General features: G+C 50.7%; 4 protein-coding genes across 4 annotated transcripts; all 4 read left to right on the forward strand.

Annotated features, from left to right (window-relative positions):
• Positions 1-522: 522 nt before the first annotated feature.
• On the forward strand, positions 523-912 carry ACA1_047790 (uncharacterized protein; the record flags this gene model as incomplete). The annotated part of the gene is made up of 2 exons (XM_004338353.1): positions 523-549; positions 721-912. 2 exons carry the CDS (start codon positions 523-525, stop codon positions 910-912), a joined length of 219 nt encoding a protein of 72 aa, XP_004338401.1.
• Positions 913-4369: 3457 nt separating this feature from the next.
• Positions 4370-6671, forward strand: ACA1_047800 (uncharacterized protein; the record flags this gene model as incomplete). Its single annotated transcript, XM_004338354.1, has 4 exons — positions 4370-4421; positions 5141-5299; positions 5979-6062; positions 6457-6671. 4 exons carry the CDS (start codon positions 4370-4372, stop codon positions 6669-6671), a joined length of 510 nt encoding a protein of 169 aa, XP_004338402.1.
• Positions 6672-7022: 351 nt separating this feature from the next.
• ACA1_047810 (uncharacterized protein) lies at positions 7023-7460 on the forward strand (the record flags this gene model as incomplete). Its single annotated transcript, XM_004338355.1, has 1 exon — positions 7023-7460. The coding sequence occupies one exon, from the start codon at positions 7023-7025 to the stop codon at positions 7458-7460; it is 438 nt and encodes a 145-aa protein (XP_004338403.1).
• A 357-nt stretch (positions 7461-7817) lies between these two features.
• On the forward strand, positions 7818-10679 carry ACA1_047820 (uncharacterized protein; the record flags this gene model as incomplete). Its single annotated transcript, XM_004338356.1, has 7 exons — positions 7818-7906; positions 8063-8453; positions 8634-8820; positions 8958-9185; positions 9340-9532; positions 9586-10036; positions 10293-10679. 7 exons carry the CDS (start codon positions 7818-7820, stop codon positions 10677-10679), a joined length of 1926 nt encoding a protein of 641 aa, XP_004338404.1.
• Between the last annotated feature and the right edge of the window lie 184 nt (positions 10680-10863).

The raw sequence follows: 10863 nt of genomic DNA on the forward strand, positions 1-10863 counted from the left end.
CATTTCTGGTGGGTGTGTCCCAATACACAACACCACTGGACAGCAACGTCCCTCAAATGCCACCTCAAATACCCACTTATGGCTAACCACTTTCTTTGATGTTATTGGAGATCGCCTTCCTGATGCCACCATCCACTTACCTATTTCTTTGACTTGGCAAGAAGTGCACTCTATGTGTGCCAATGCTCATCCCTCAACTGTTCCTGTGCTCACCTATTCTGCTATGCTCAAACACATTGCTTCCCACTTTGCCTATGTGAAGTTGCCTAAGAACTCACGCCTTGGCAAGTGCTCTGCTTGCATTGACTTTGCACAGCAACCTTGAGAGCCAAAAGCCCTCTTGAGGCAGCACAGTTTGCAAGTGCATGGACTCACCACCTTGCACTTTCTTCTGCAGAATGCCTCAGTTACAAGGACCAATGCCACCAAGCAACAAGTCGACCAAGTCTTTACATGAGCCTGATCATTGACTACTCCAACCCACTCCCTCTCCCCACCCACACTCCTGTGCCAAAGGCCTGGATGCACTTTGGCAACTGGTTCACCATGGTTCTTGGTGGTCTCATTGACCACAGCCATGGCAAACACCTCTTTCTACACCCTCAGCCCTTTTGGCCAAAAGATGCTAACCTTGTCATCTCCACACTCTTTCACCACATCCAAACTCACATTTTGACTAACACTGCCTCCAACACTCGCCCTTCTATCCTCTACCTGCAGGCTGACAATTGTGCTGCTGAGAACAAGAATGTCTTCATGCTTGCCTTCCTCAGTCTCCTGGTCAGCCTGGATATGTTCCAAGAGGTCTACCTGAGCTTTCTGTTGGTTGGGCATACACATGAAGACATTGACCAGCTCTTCTCCACTGCTCAGACAAAGTTCCATACCTCTTCCATTCACACCCCAAGGTAATGGTCATCACTCTTTTTCTGTGTTGATTGTTTTCCCAATGTGCATCAGGTTTTTTATTTGTCAACTCATTACCCTGATGCACATTGGTTTTTTCTGTCAGCATTAATGATTGCCCCTTTTTGTTCACCTTCCTAACTTCATCTTCAAATTTCAGTCAACTTTCTGGTTTTCTTGAGCAGGCTTACCAATCCACCGGCCCAGCTCCTTCCCTGCACACCCTTGAAACTGTTTGGGACTGGAAGAGCTGGCTTGGAAATCACATGCATGGCCTGACTGGTCACTCCACCCCCCATGTTTTCCATTTTTTCTGTGATGCTTCAGGCAAACCAGTGATCTGGGACAAAGCCTACCACACACAAGGAGCCTACTCTGAGCCATACCAGCTTCTCACATCCATTCCAACTGGTTTGCTCCTCACTATGTTGCACACACCCTACCAAAAGATATCACAACTTACACAAACCACATCAGGAGCACCTTTCACTATCCCACCTCAGCAATTTCCACCTGAAGTGCTTACTGAGTTGGCTGACAACTGCCGTGCTCCACTGTTCCTTGAGTCTGAGCTTAGTGAGTGGGCTGATATCTTTGAAGCACATGAGGCTCTTGTTTCAAGCTCCCAACCCACCTGCAATAACTTGATTTTTGATGGACTCACAGCTCACCCCATCACTAATCCTCTCCTTGATGGTCCATTGTTCTGTCTCCAAACCAGGGTCAAAGTTGTCCACACATGGACTACACCCCAAGTCCAACGTTTCAACTTTGCTCCTGGTCAGTGGGTTGCTGTCCAGGCTGATGCTGATGAAGACACTCAGGACTTTTGGATATGCAAGATCATCAGCATTCTCCATAAGAGGCTCCATGTCCACTGGTGGAACTTCACTAATGGACACTGGACTGACCATGGCTCAGAAAGCACTGTTCCAATGGGGTCTGTTTTAGCTTGTGGCTTTGACTTTAACACCAACACTGGAGTTCCCCCACCCTTCAAGAAATATTTAGACACCTGTAAATAAAACTTCTCTTCTCTGTGTACATTCAAATTCCACAGTGTTTTTATCTCATGTACACCTGTTTTTAGTTTCATTAAAAAGTACCACTATCACCTTTTTCTGGACACAGTGTTAGATGACAAGAGGACTGAAGGAGGCATACCAAATACTCAGTGAGCATCATCCAATCTGTTGTTGTATGTGATCCCCACTGTTTGCTGTAGAGTGGCTTCAGCCCTTGCTGGTAGTGATTGAAGGCTTTCTCAAAAGTGTTGACAGTGACCGCGCCAGCAGAATTGATGTGGTTATCAAAGCCAGATATGTGGTCCAGGATGATCCAACTAAGCTCCATGTTGTTGATGGTCATTGGAACTTTGTAGATGCTGTTCCAGTTCCAGTGCTCCAGAAGGTTACACACAATGATGCGGTGATTGCAGTACACAGCCTCTGGAAACAATAAACAGGTATGCTGTGAGATTCACTTTCAAGTTCAATCAGTGAAGTGTAAGCTTGTACCAAACTCTTCCTCATTTGTTCTATCCATTCACTCATCCTCAAGAAGGAAGCAGACAATGAAGGGCTTGGTGGTGAGGAAACCACCATCAACAAACACCAGTGACAGTGACTGGGTGATGATGCTCTGGAAGAGGGAGATGAGTGGACGCTTTTTAAAGTGTGACATGGGAAATAGAGGGTGCTGTACCAAAGAAAGTGCAATTATGAACATCCACAGCACACTTTGAAAGCTGAACCCAGAGCTGATGGAGTGTTGCTGGATCAATGTGGTTGAGTAGTGCTTTCTGCTCATGGATTGTGGCATCATCACAAGTGTCCTGTAGTGATTCTGTTATGATGGCTGGATTCTGCTGCAGTGAGTGGTAGTTGGGGAGTGATCTGATTTTCTTTTCTGTTGGAGAGAAAAAGAAGTGAGCAAATGGTCCTGAACGCCTGATGTGCATTGGGAACTGTTGACAAATAAAACTCCCAATGTGCATTGGGAACCATTGACAAATAAAACTCCCAATGGTTGACAAATAAAGTTCCCAATGTGCATTGGGAACTGTTGACAAATAAAACTCCCAATGTGCATTGGGAACTGTCAACATATAAAGTTCCTGATGCGCATTGGGAACTTTATTTGTCAACTTGATGAACATGAAATGCTGAAATGATGTACATACCCAACTCACTGTCTGACAGACCAAGTAACTTCATGACAAGGTGATGTTGCTGCTTGGTGTTGCCCTTCTCATATTCACAAACTGTTGGCTCACTATGTGGCTGAGCAAGCAGCTCTTCCTCAATAAGGTTGATTGTTATGTGCTGCTGTTTCTTCTGCTGCTCCTCCTCCTCTTCCACCTCAACCTGCTCCTCCTCTTCCTCCTCACTCTTGATCTTATGCTTCCCCTTTGCATGCTGGAATTCCTCTTTCTCCTGGGAAGCCTCCTCCTTGCTCCTCTCCTCCTCCACCATCTCCCTCTGCCTATCCTCCCCCATCGCCTCACCCTCATCGCTCCTCTCCTCATTGCTCTGCTCCTCTCCTCATTGCTCCACTCCTCTCCTCATTGCTCCACTCCTCTCCTCATTGCTCCGCTCCTCCTCGCTCCTCCCCTCCTTGCTCCTCCCCTCCTCACTCCTCCCCTCCTCACTCATCCCCTCTCTAGTCTCTTCACCCTGTCCGCCTTTTTCTGCGTCCTTCTCAACCTGCTCCCCAGCTCCTTGAGGTGTTGCAGTGATTATCCTTGGTGACAGCACAAGTGTTCATGGAAGCAAGTGCTGCAAGGGAGTGAAGACTGGTGAGCTTTTCATCAGAAGACATGGTGCTAAAATTCAGAACTTGTGAAGTATGATGACAACTCATCTTAAGAGAGGATAGGATGTTGTTGAGTGGTGTGTGTATGACAAGAAGGAATGATAATAATAAACAACTCCAGATTTATGGAGACTACAAAAAATTGTGATTGGCTGTTGGTGACATGTGTTCTGGAATGTGTTGACAAATACCAGTACTTAACCAAACATGATTGGAGTTTTATATGTTGACAGTTCCTGATGTGCATCAGGAGTTTTATTTGTTGACAGTTCCCAATGTGCATTGGGAGTTTTATTTGTTGACAGTTCCTGATGTGCATTGGGAGTTTTTTTTGTCGACAGTTCCTGATGTGCATTGGGAGTTTTTTTGTTGACAGTTCCCAATGCACATCAGGAGTTTTATTTGTCGCCAACTATACCTCTTACATTCCTTGCAAACATTACTAAAACACAGGAATTGCTTGTGTCTGTTATAGCTGTTGCTTTTCTGATTCAGTTTAAAAGCACAGTTTGTGACCATTGTTTCTTATCCTCATCATGGACAACACATCTATCACAACACCACACCATCTTGAAGAGGACCTGGCATCCTCTATTCTTGACTCTCTCTTTGCACAGTCGCTTCAGCCTGTTCCTCACACCCCAAGGAAATGACTACTGTGCACTGTGGAGCAATGCACTCCAAAGAAGCGCAGGACCCTGGTTTGCATTGCTGCAATTCCCTTTGCCTCTCTCACTTCACCTCTGATAAACTGATGGCCATTTCTGCCCCCTATGCAGAGATGAAGGAGTGTGAGAGAACTCAATTCTTGATCAACACAATGTCTGTCACCTGCACTTCCTTGGTACCCTTATGCTGCTTCAAGTTGTGACTTGATGGCTTGCCTGTCTGCCTCACTGCTTTCTGGAAGGTGCAGCACCCTTCCTCCTATTAATTTCCATTTTACTCAAGGATACTGCCAAACCAACCTCATAGGCTCATGGCTTCAGTCGCACCAAGTGGTGTTCTGCTCTTCAGGTGTTCATTGCTGGTGGCTGGGTACCTATTCATGACACCTGCAGCTGCAGAAAGCCATCTAATGCTACCACCAACACACACCTGTGGCTTGCCACATTTTTTGATGTCATTGGTGATTGCTTGCCTGATGGAACTATCCACTTACCCATCTCTCTCACATGGTGTGAGGTCCATTCTATGTGTTTCAATGCCCACCCATCTGATGTTCCAATTCTCACCTACTCATCCATGATCACTCACATTCACACACTCTTCCCACATGTCAAGCTTCCCAAACATTCTTGCTTGGGCAAGTGCTCTGTGTGCATCAAGTTTGCACAGCAGCGCCTCTGAGCCAAGAGCCCTCTGGAGGCATCCCAGTTTGCACAGGCAAGAGCTCACCATCTCTCCTTGTCCACTGCAGAGAGGCTCAGTTACAAGGAATGCTGCCATCATGCAAAGAGCTGGCCCAGCCACTACATGAGCCTGATCATTGATTACTCCAACCCCCTTCCATTGCCCACCCATTACCCTGTTCCTAAGGCGTGGATGCACTATGGCAACAGGTTCATGATGGTGCTAGGTGGTTTGATTGATCATGCCCAGGGCAAACACCTTTTCCTCCACCCCCAACCTTTTTGGCCCAAGGATGCTAACCTTGTCATCTCAACACTCTTTCAGCACATTCAGAGATGCATTCTAAGCTGCACAATGCCTCACTCATGGCCATCAACCCTCTACCTGCAGGCTGACAACTGTGCTGGTGAGAACAAAAATGTCTACATGCTAACATTTCTCTCTCTCCTCATCAGCTTGGACATGTTTCAGGAGATCTACTTGAGCTTCCTTCTTGTTGGACACACTCATGAGGATATCAATCAGCTTTTCTCGACCATGCAGACAAAATTCAACACTGCCACCATCCACACCCCTGGGTATGCACTGCCTCTTGCTGTTTGTGGACCTCCTTGATGCTCTGTTCTTATTTGTTGACAGTTCCCAATGCGCATTGGGAGTTTTATTTGTTGACATTTCCTGATGCACATTGGGAACTTTACCTCTCCCACCATTGCTCACATCCCCACCCACCAACAGAAAACTACCGCCTTTTCTGCAGCATGCCTACCAAACAACTGCCCCTTCTCCTGAACTTCATCAACTCACAACCATGTGGGATTGGAAGAGCTGGCTCACCAACCACATGCATGGGCTTACTGGTCACTCTGAACCTCACATTTTTCATTTCTTCTGTGATTCCACAGGAAAGTCAGTAATCAGAGACAAGGCATACCACACACAAGGGGAGTGGTCAGAGCCATACCAACTCCTCACCTCCATTCCACAAGGTGCACACCATCCTTTCACCTGTGCCACAATGGCTGCACTGAGCTTTTCCTCCACACCAGGCGCTCCATACCTCATCCCCCCACAACCATTTCCACCTGAAGTCATCACTGACTTCACTGACAACTGTGATGCACCTCTCTTCCTTGAGTCTGAACTCAATGAATGGGCAGACATCTTTGAAGCCCATGCAGCCTTGACTGCCTCTTCCCACCCTACCTGTGATTCCTCTATTTTTTAATGGCCTCTCTGCTCACCCTCTGACTAATCCTCTGTTGGACAGCCCTCTCTTCCGCCTACAGACTTGGGTCAGAGTTGTTCAGTCTTGCACTTCATCTGATGCCCAACACTTCAACTTTGCCCCTGGGCTTTGGGTAGCTGTCCATGCTGACTCAGATGAGGTGACAGAGGACTTTTGGATTGCAAAGATCATCACAGTGCAGCACAAGAGGCTCAACATCCACTGGTGGAACTTCACCAATGGTCACTGGGCTGACCATGGCACTGAAGGCAGTGTGCCCATTGGCTCTGTTCTTGCTTGTGGCTTCTCATTCCACCCCAACTCTGGTGTCCCCACCACCACACTCAAAGAGATCTTCCAGCACCTGTAATACACTTCTTCTCTTCTTAACATGTACACCCCAGCACACACCTCCTACCTCTCTATGTACACCACTTTTTCCATTTCATGAAAAAGTGAGGAGATCTTTATTTTGTAAATACACATATCCACACATACATACAAATGTCATGTGTACATTTTTGAAAAATGAAAAAGTACCACTTGTTACTTTTAAATTACATGCAAGTTTCATTTCACAACTTTATGGGTGAGTTTGAAATTGCACTGTCACTTTTTAATGAGCACTCCATTTAGAGCTCTTTTCACTGGATTCCACTGTCATCTTGACTTATTCCAGCACAGTTTCTGGAAGAACATTTATCCTGCTTTAGCAATTAGCATGCTCAGTGGCATCAAGAGCTTCCACTGGTGGACGAGCCCTTCTCCTCATCAGCTCTATGCTTGGACCACCTCCTACAAGACTGGTGACCCTGACAAGGTCCATAACCTTGGTTGCCAGCACGCCAACGGGTTCGCCTTCTGGGCCTCTCAGGGCGACATGGGGTCGAACAGCACGTCAGAGTCGAACAGCACGTGGGAGTACTCCTGCTCGGTGACCATCAACTTCAACGGCGACAGCAGGACCTACATGGTCAGCCCAGTTAAGCTTGAAGCGATCAACTACGTCACTGTCATCAGGATGTCCAATAAAACTCGTATAACACGTGCGGAGGCACATGAGGGCGAAGAGATGGTGATGGCCTACGGCAACAGCACCGCCCCGCACGACGAGCTGTCCTCCGGCACCTTCGAGACCTGCGCCCCTCTCTTTAACTGATAGTGAAGAAGAAGAGGAGGAGCTCGACATGTCTGTGCCCAGGCGTCCTCGATTTAAAACAACAAAATAATAATAATAAGTAATTATAATGAAATAAACAAAAGAAGCCAAGCTCCGGTGGTGTCCAAAAAAGGAAGCGAGTGAAGTGAAACGCGGCAGCAGGCGTTTCTTTTGAACGGAAAGAAAAGACCCTCTGACACCAGAAGAGCGCAAACAAAAAGTAAATACTTAGTCCTCGGTCCTGCCGACGGCAACGGAGAAAACGGGATGAGGCCGCCTCCTTTCGTTCCATCTGGCCGATGGCAAGGGCTTCTGGTCTCCCTCTTGGCGCTGTTTGCTCTCAGCAGCAGCAGCAGCATGATGCTGATGACGATGTTACCTCAAGCGGCGGCCGACGACTACACCGTCACCATCACCAAGGTGCAGCTTACCTATTGGTGTCAACAGTACAGGCTGCCCTTCTCTTTTCCTTTCTTCCTTTTTGTCTGTGTTGTTTGAGTGCGGAAGGGGGGGGTACCTATACATCCATCCATCCATCCATACATACATACTTAAATAGCAAAGCTGTCTGATTCTTTCTTGCCACCCGGGCGGCGCGGCAGCTTGGACTGGAATGATGGGGAAGAAGAGTGGGCGTGGAACGTCATCGTCGACGGAAAGAGCATGTGCGTGACGGGCAACAGCGACAACAACCTGCCGTGGGAGCAAGCGCTCCAGTGGGAGGCCGACTTCACGACTCAGAGCTCGCAGCTGACGATCAAGATCGACGCCTGGGAGAAAGACGCCGACGGCGCGATTTGCACCTGGGCCCACGGCGACGATCCGTCGCAGCGCGTGCAGGACGAGTTCACCTTCCCCGCGATGAGCACGGGCCAAACACAGACCTGGTCCAGGACCATGACCTTCCAAAACAGGGACAGCATGCCGTGGGACGGATACTGCAGCACCACGATCGAAGGCAGAGTGACCAAGATCGCATCCAGCACTGTGTCGGTAACGCCCCCGCTCGCGCGAGTCTCCTTCTTTGCCCCCCTCCACTTCCTTCTTTTTTCACGTGTTGATAGTGGCTGGGCTTGCCTTCTTCCTCCTCCTCACCGTGTGTGTGTGTGTGTGTGTGTGTGTGTGTGTGTGTGTGTGGGCCTCTGGTGTTTGTGTGCGGCGGCGGGAGTGCAGGAGGCAGCGCCGCGGATCATGGGAACACAGATCACCCTGGTCAACAACGTGCCGAAGCTGCGCATCACCGGCAGGGACCTCCACCCGGACCCGCAGGAGCTGCCCGTGGTGCAGATCACCGGTGGTGGTGGTGGTGGTGATGGTGGTGGCAGCACTGCGTGCATCGCCAACTCTATCCAAGCCTCCGGTACCACGACCAACAACCAAAAGCCAACGAACACACACACACACTCTCTCTCTCTCTCTCTCTAAAACAGTTCAACCCTGTGTTGTGGGTTGTGTGGTGCGTGGTGTGGTGGTGTGGTGGGGGTTTGGGGGCTACAGCGGTGGAGATCACATGTAACTTGGTCAAGCCCGAGTCGGCCATGGTGAGCTCTCTCGACCTGCAGGTGCAGGTGGAGACCCGGTTCGGCCTGTCGCGCACGGCCCCTACGAGCTTCGCAAAGTGCGGGCAGGAGTGCCTGCATGGCGGCGCCTGCTGGTGGTCGAAGGACATCTCCAACGTCGAGTGCGTGTGCCCCGAGCTCGCTTACGGAGAGTGGTGCGAAAACGGTTCGCGCCCCTCCCCCCCGCCGTCGCCGCCCACCCCAGACCATCAACACCCATCAACTCACTCTTACGTTCTCTTTCGTTGGTTGAATAATAATAATAATACTACTACTAATAATAATAATGAATTACGTACTGTGCGTGTGTTGGTGAGCAGAGTATGGTGACGATGAGCCGATTCTGCGGTCCACGGCGCCGCTGGGAGGTGACCACACGCGCGAGACGGAGACGGTGATCGCCCTCGTGGGCCTTGTGATCCCCCGGGCCAACTTGTCCATGATGGCCAAATGCGTGATCTCGCACGCCACCACTGTCGAGTACGTCCTCGGCTCCCTCTCCGTCATCGCATCGTTTTCCACCACCACCACCACCAACACCACCACCACCACCACCAACACCACAGGACGGGAAACATGAATCAAGATACCGACGTATGGGAGGGTAAGGTGACGCCCTATGACGGCCGATTTGTGGCCCAGTCGGACTCGCTCACCATCTCTGGCCTGTGCATCATGCCCGCCCACCACCTGGCGGACTACGTGCGCGCCAATGGAACCAAGATCATCGGGTCGCAACTCACGGTGGCCGTCTGGTGGAAGTCCAACCCTGGTGCTGGGAACCGGTCAATTGAGTCCAAGGTCAAGGGCACCTTCGCGCTTTACGGGCCGCTCGACATGGCGAGCTCGATCGTGAAGGCCGTTGGCAACGAAGCCGACGGAGGCGAGATGCGGGTGCTGCGCGAGCAGAGCGTGCGCGTGAGCCTGTGCGACGCGGACGGGAACAACCGGGTGGGCGGCGAGGACGCCGACCTGTTCTTCCTCGACTTTTTCGACGGCCCTTCTCGCCAGCCCCAGGTTTGCCTCGCCCACGCCTTCTTCTCTGTTCTCTCCAACGGCTGCCCCCCGCGGGGGGACCAGTCGGAAAACCTGAATATGTACAAATGACTGACTGACTGACACGACACACACACACACACACACACACACACACACACACACACACACACACACACACACACACACACACACACACACACACACACACACACGATACACCCGACACGACACAACATTCAACACATGATATGATATGATGTGATTTTATAAATAGGTGGGAGTGAACGGAGGCGTGGCCAAGCAGTTCAGATTCTCAGCGTGCCGAGCAAAGAGCGAGCGCGACCCGACATGCGCCTATTACGAGTTGCCCGTGTCGTTCGACTTTGCCGGCACCTACCTGGCCCACGTGGTGGCCTTCGACGGCGCGGCCACCCAGCTCGTGCAGCTCACTCAAACGGGGCTGGCGTTCGAGGTCAAGGGCCTGGGCGACATGACGCTGCCGGTGCGGTCCATGTTGCCGTCGAGCATCTCGTGGGCCGACAGTCTGCGCGATCGCGATGCTGCGCTTCCTCTCTTTGACAAGAACCTCGCCCAAACGGTCATTCCTTTTCCCGCCGCCGCCGCCGCAGCCGCCGCCGCAGCGTCCCCTTACCTTCTCTGAACCACCCCCACCCAACCGTTGCTCACACCACGGTGACCACACAACAGGTGTCGCCCAACACGGGAGCGGCGGACAGGTTGGGCGTGCTCGAGGCCCTGCTCGAGAACATCCAGGGTCGGTGGTTCAGCCAGCGGCAGACGGTGAGCGTGGCCTTCGAGAGCGGGCCGTCGGAGGTGTCCATGGG

This window comes from Acanthamoeba castellanii, assembly GCF_000313135.1.
Source record: "Acanthamoeba castellanii str. Neff unplaced genomic scaffold scf7180000084580, whole genome shotgun sequence".
Lineage (NCBI taxonomy): Eukaryota > Discosea > Longamoebia > Acanthamoebidae > Acanthamoeba > Acanthamoeba castellanii.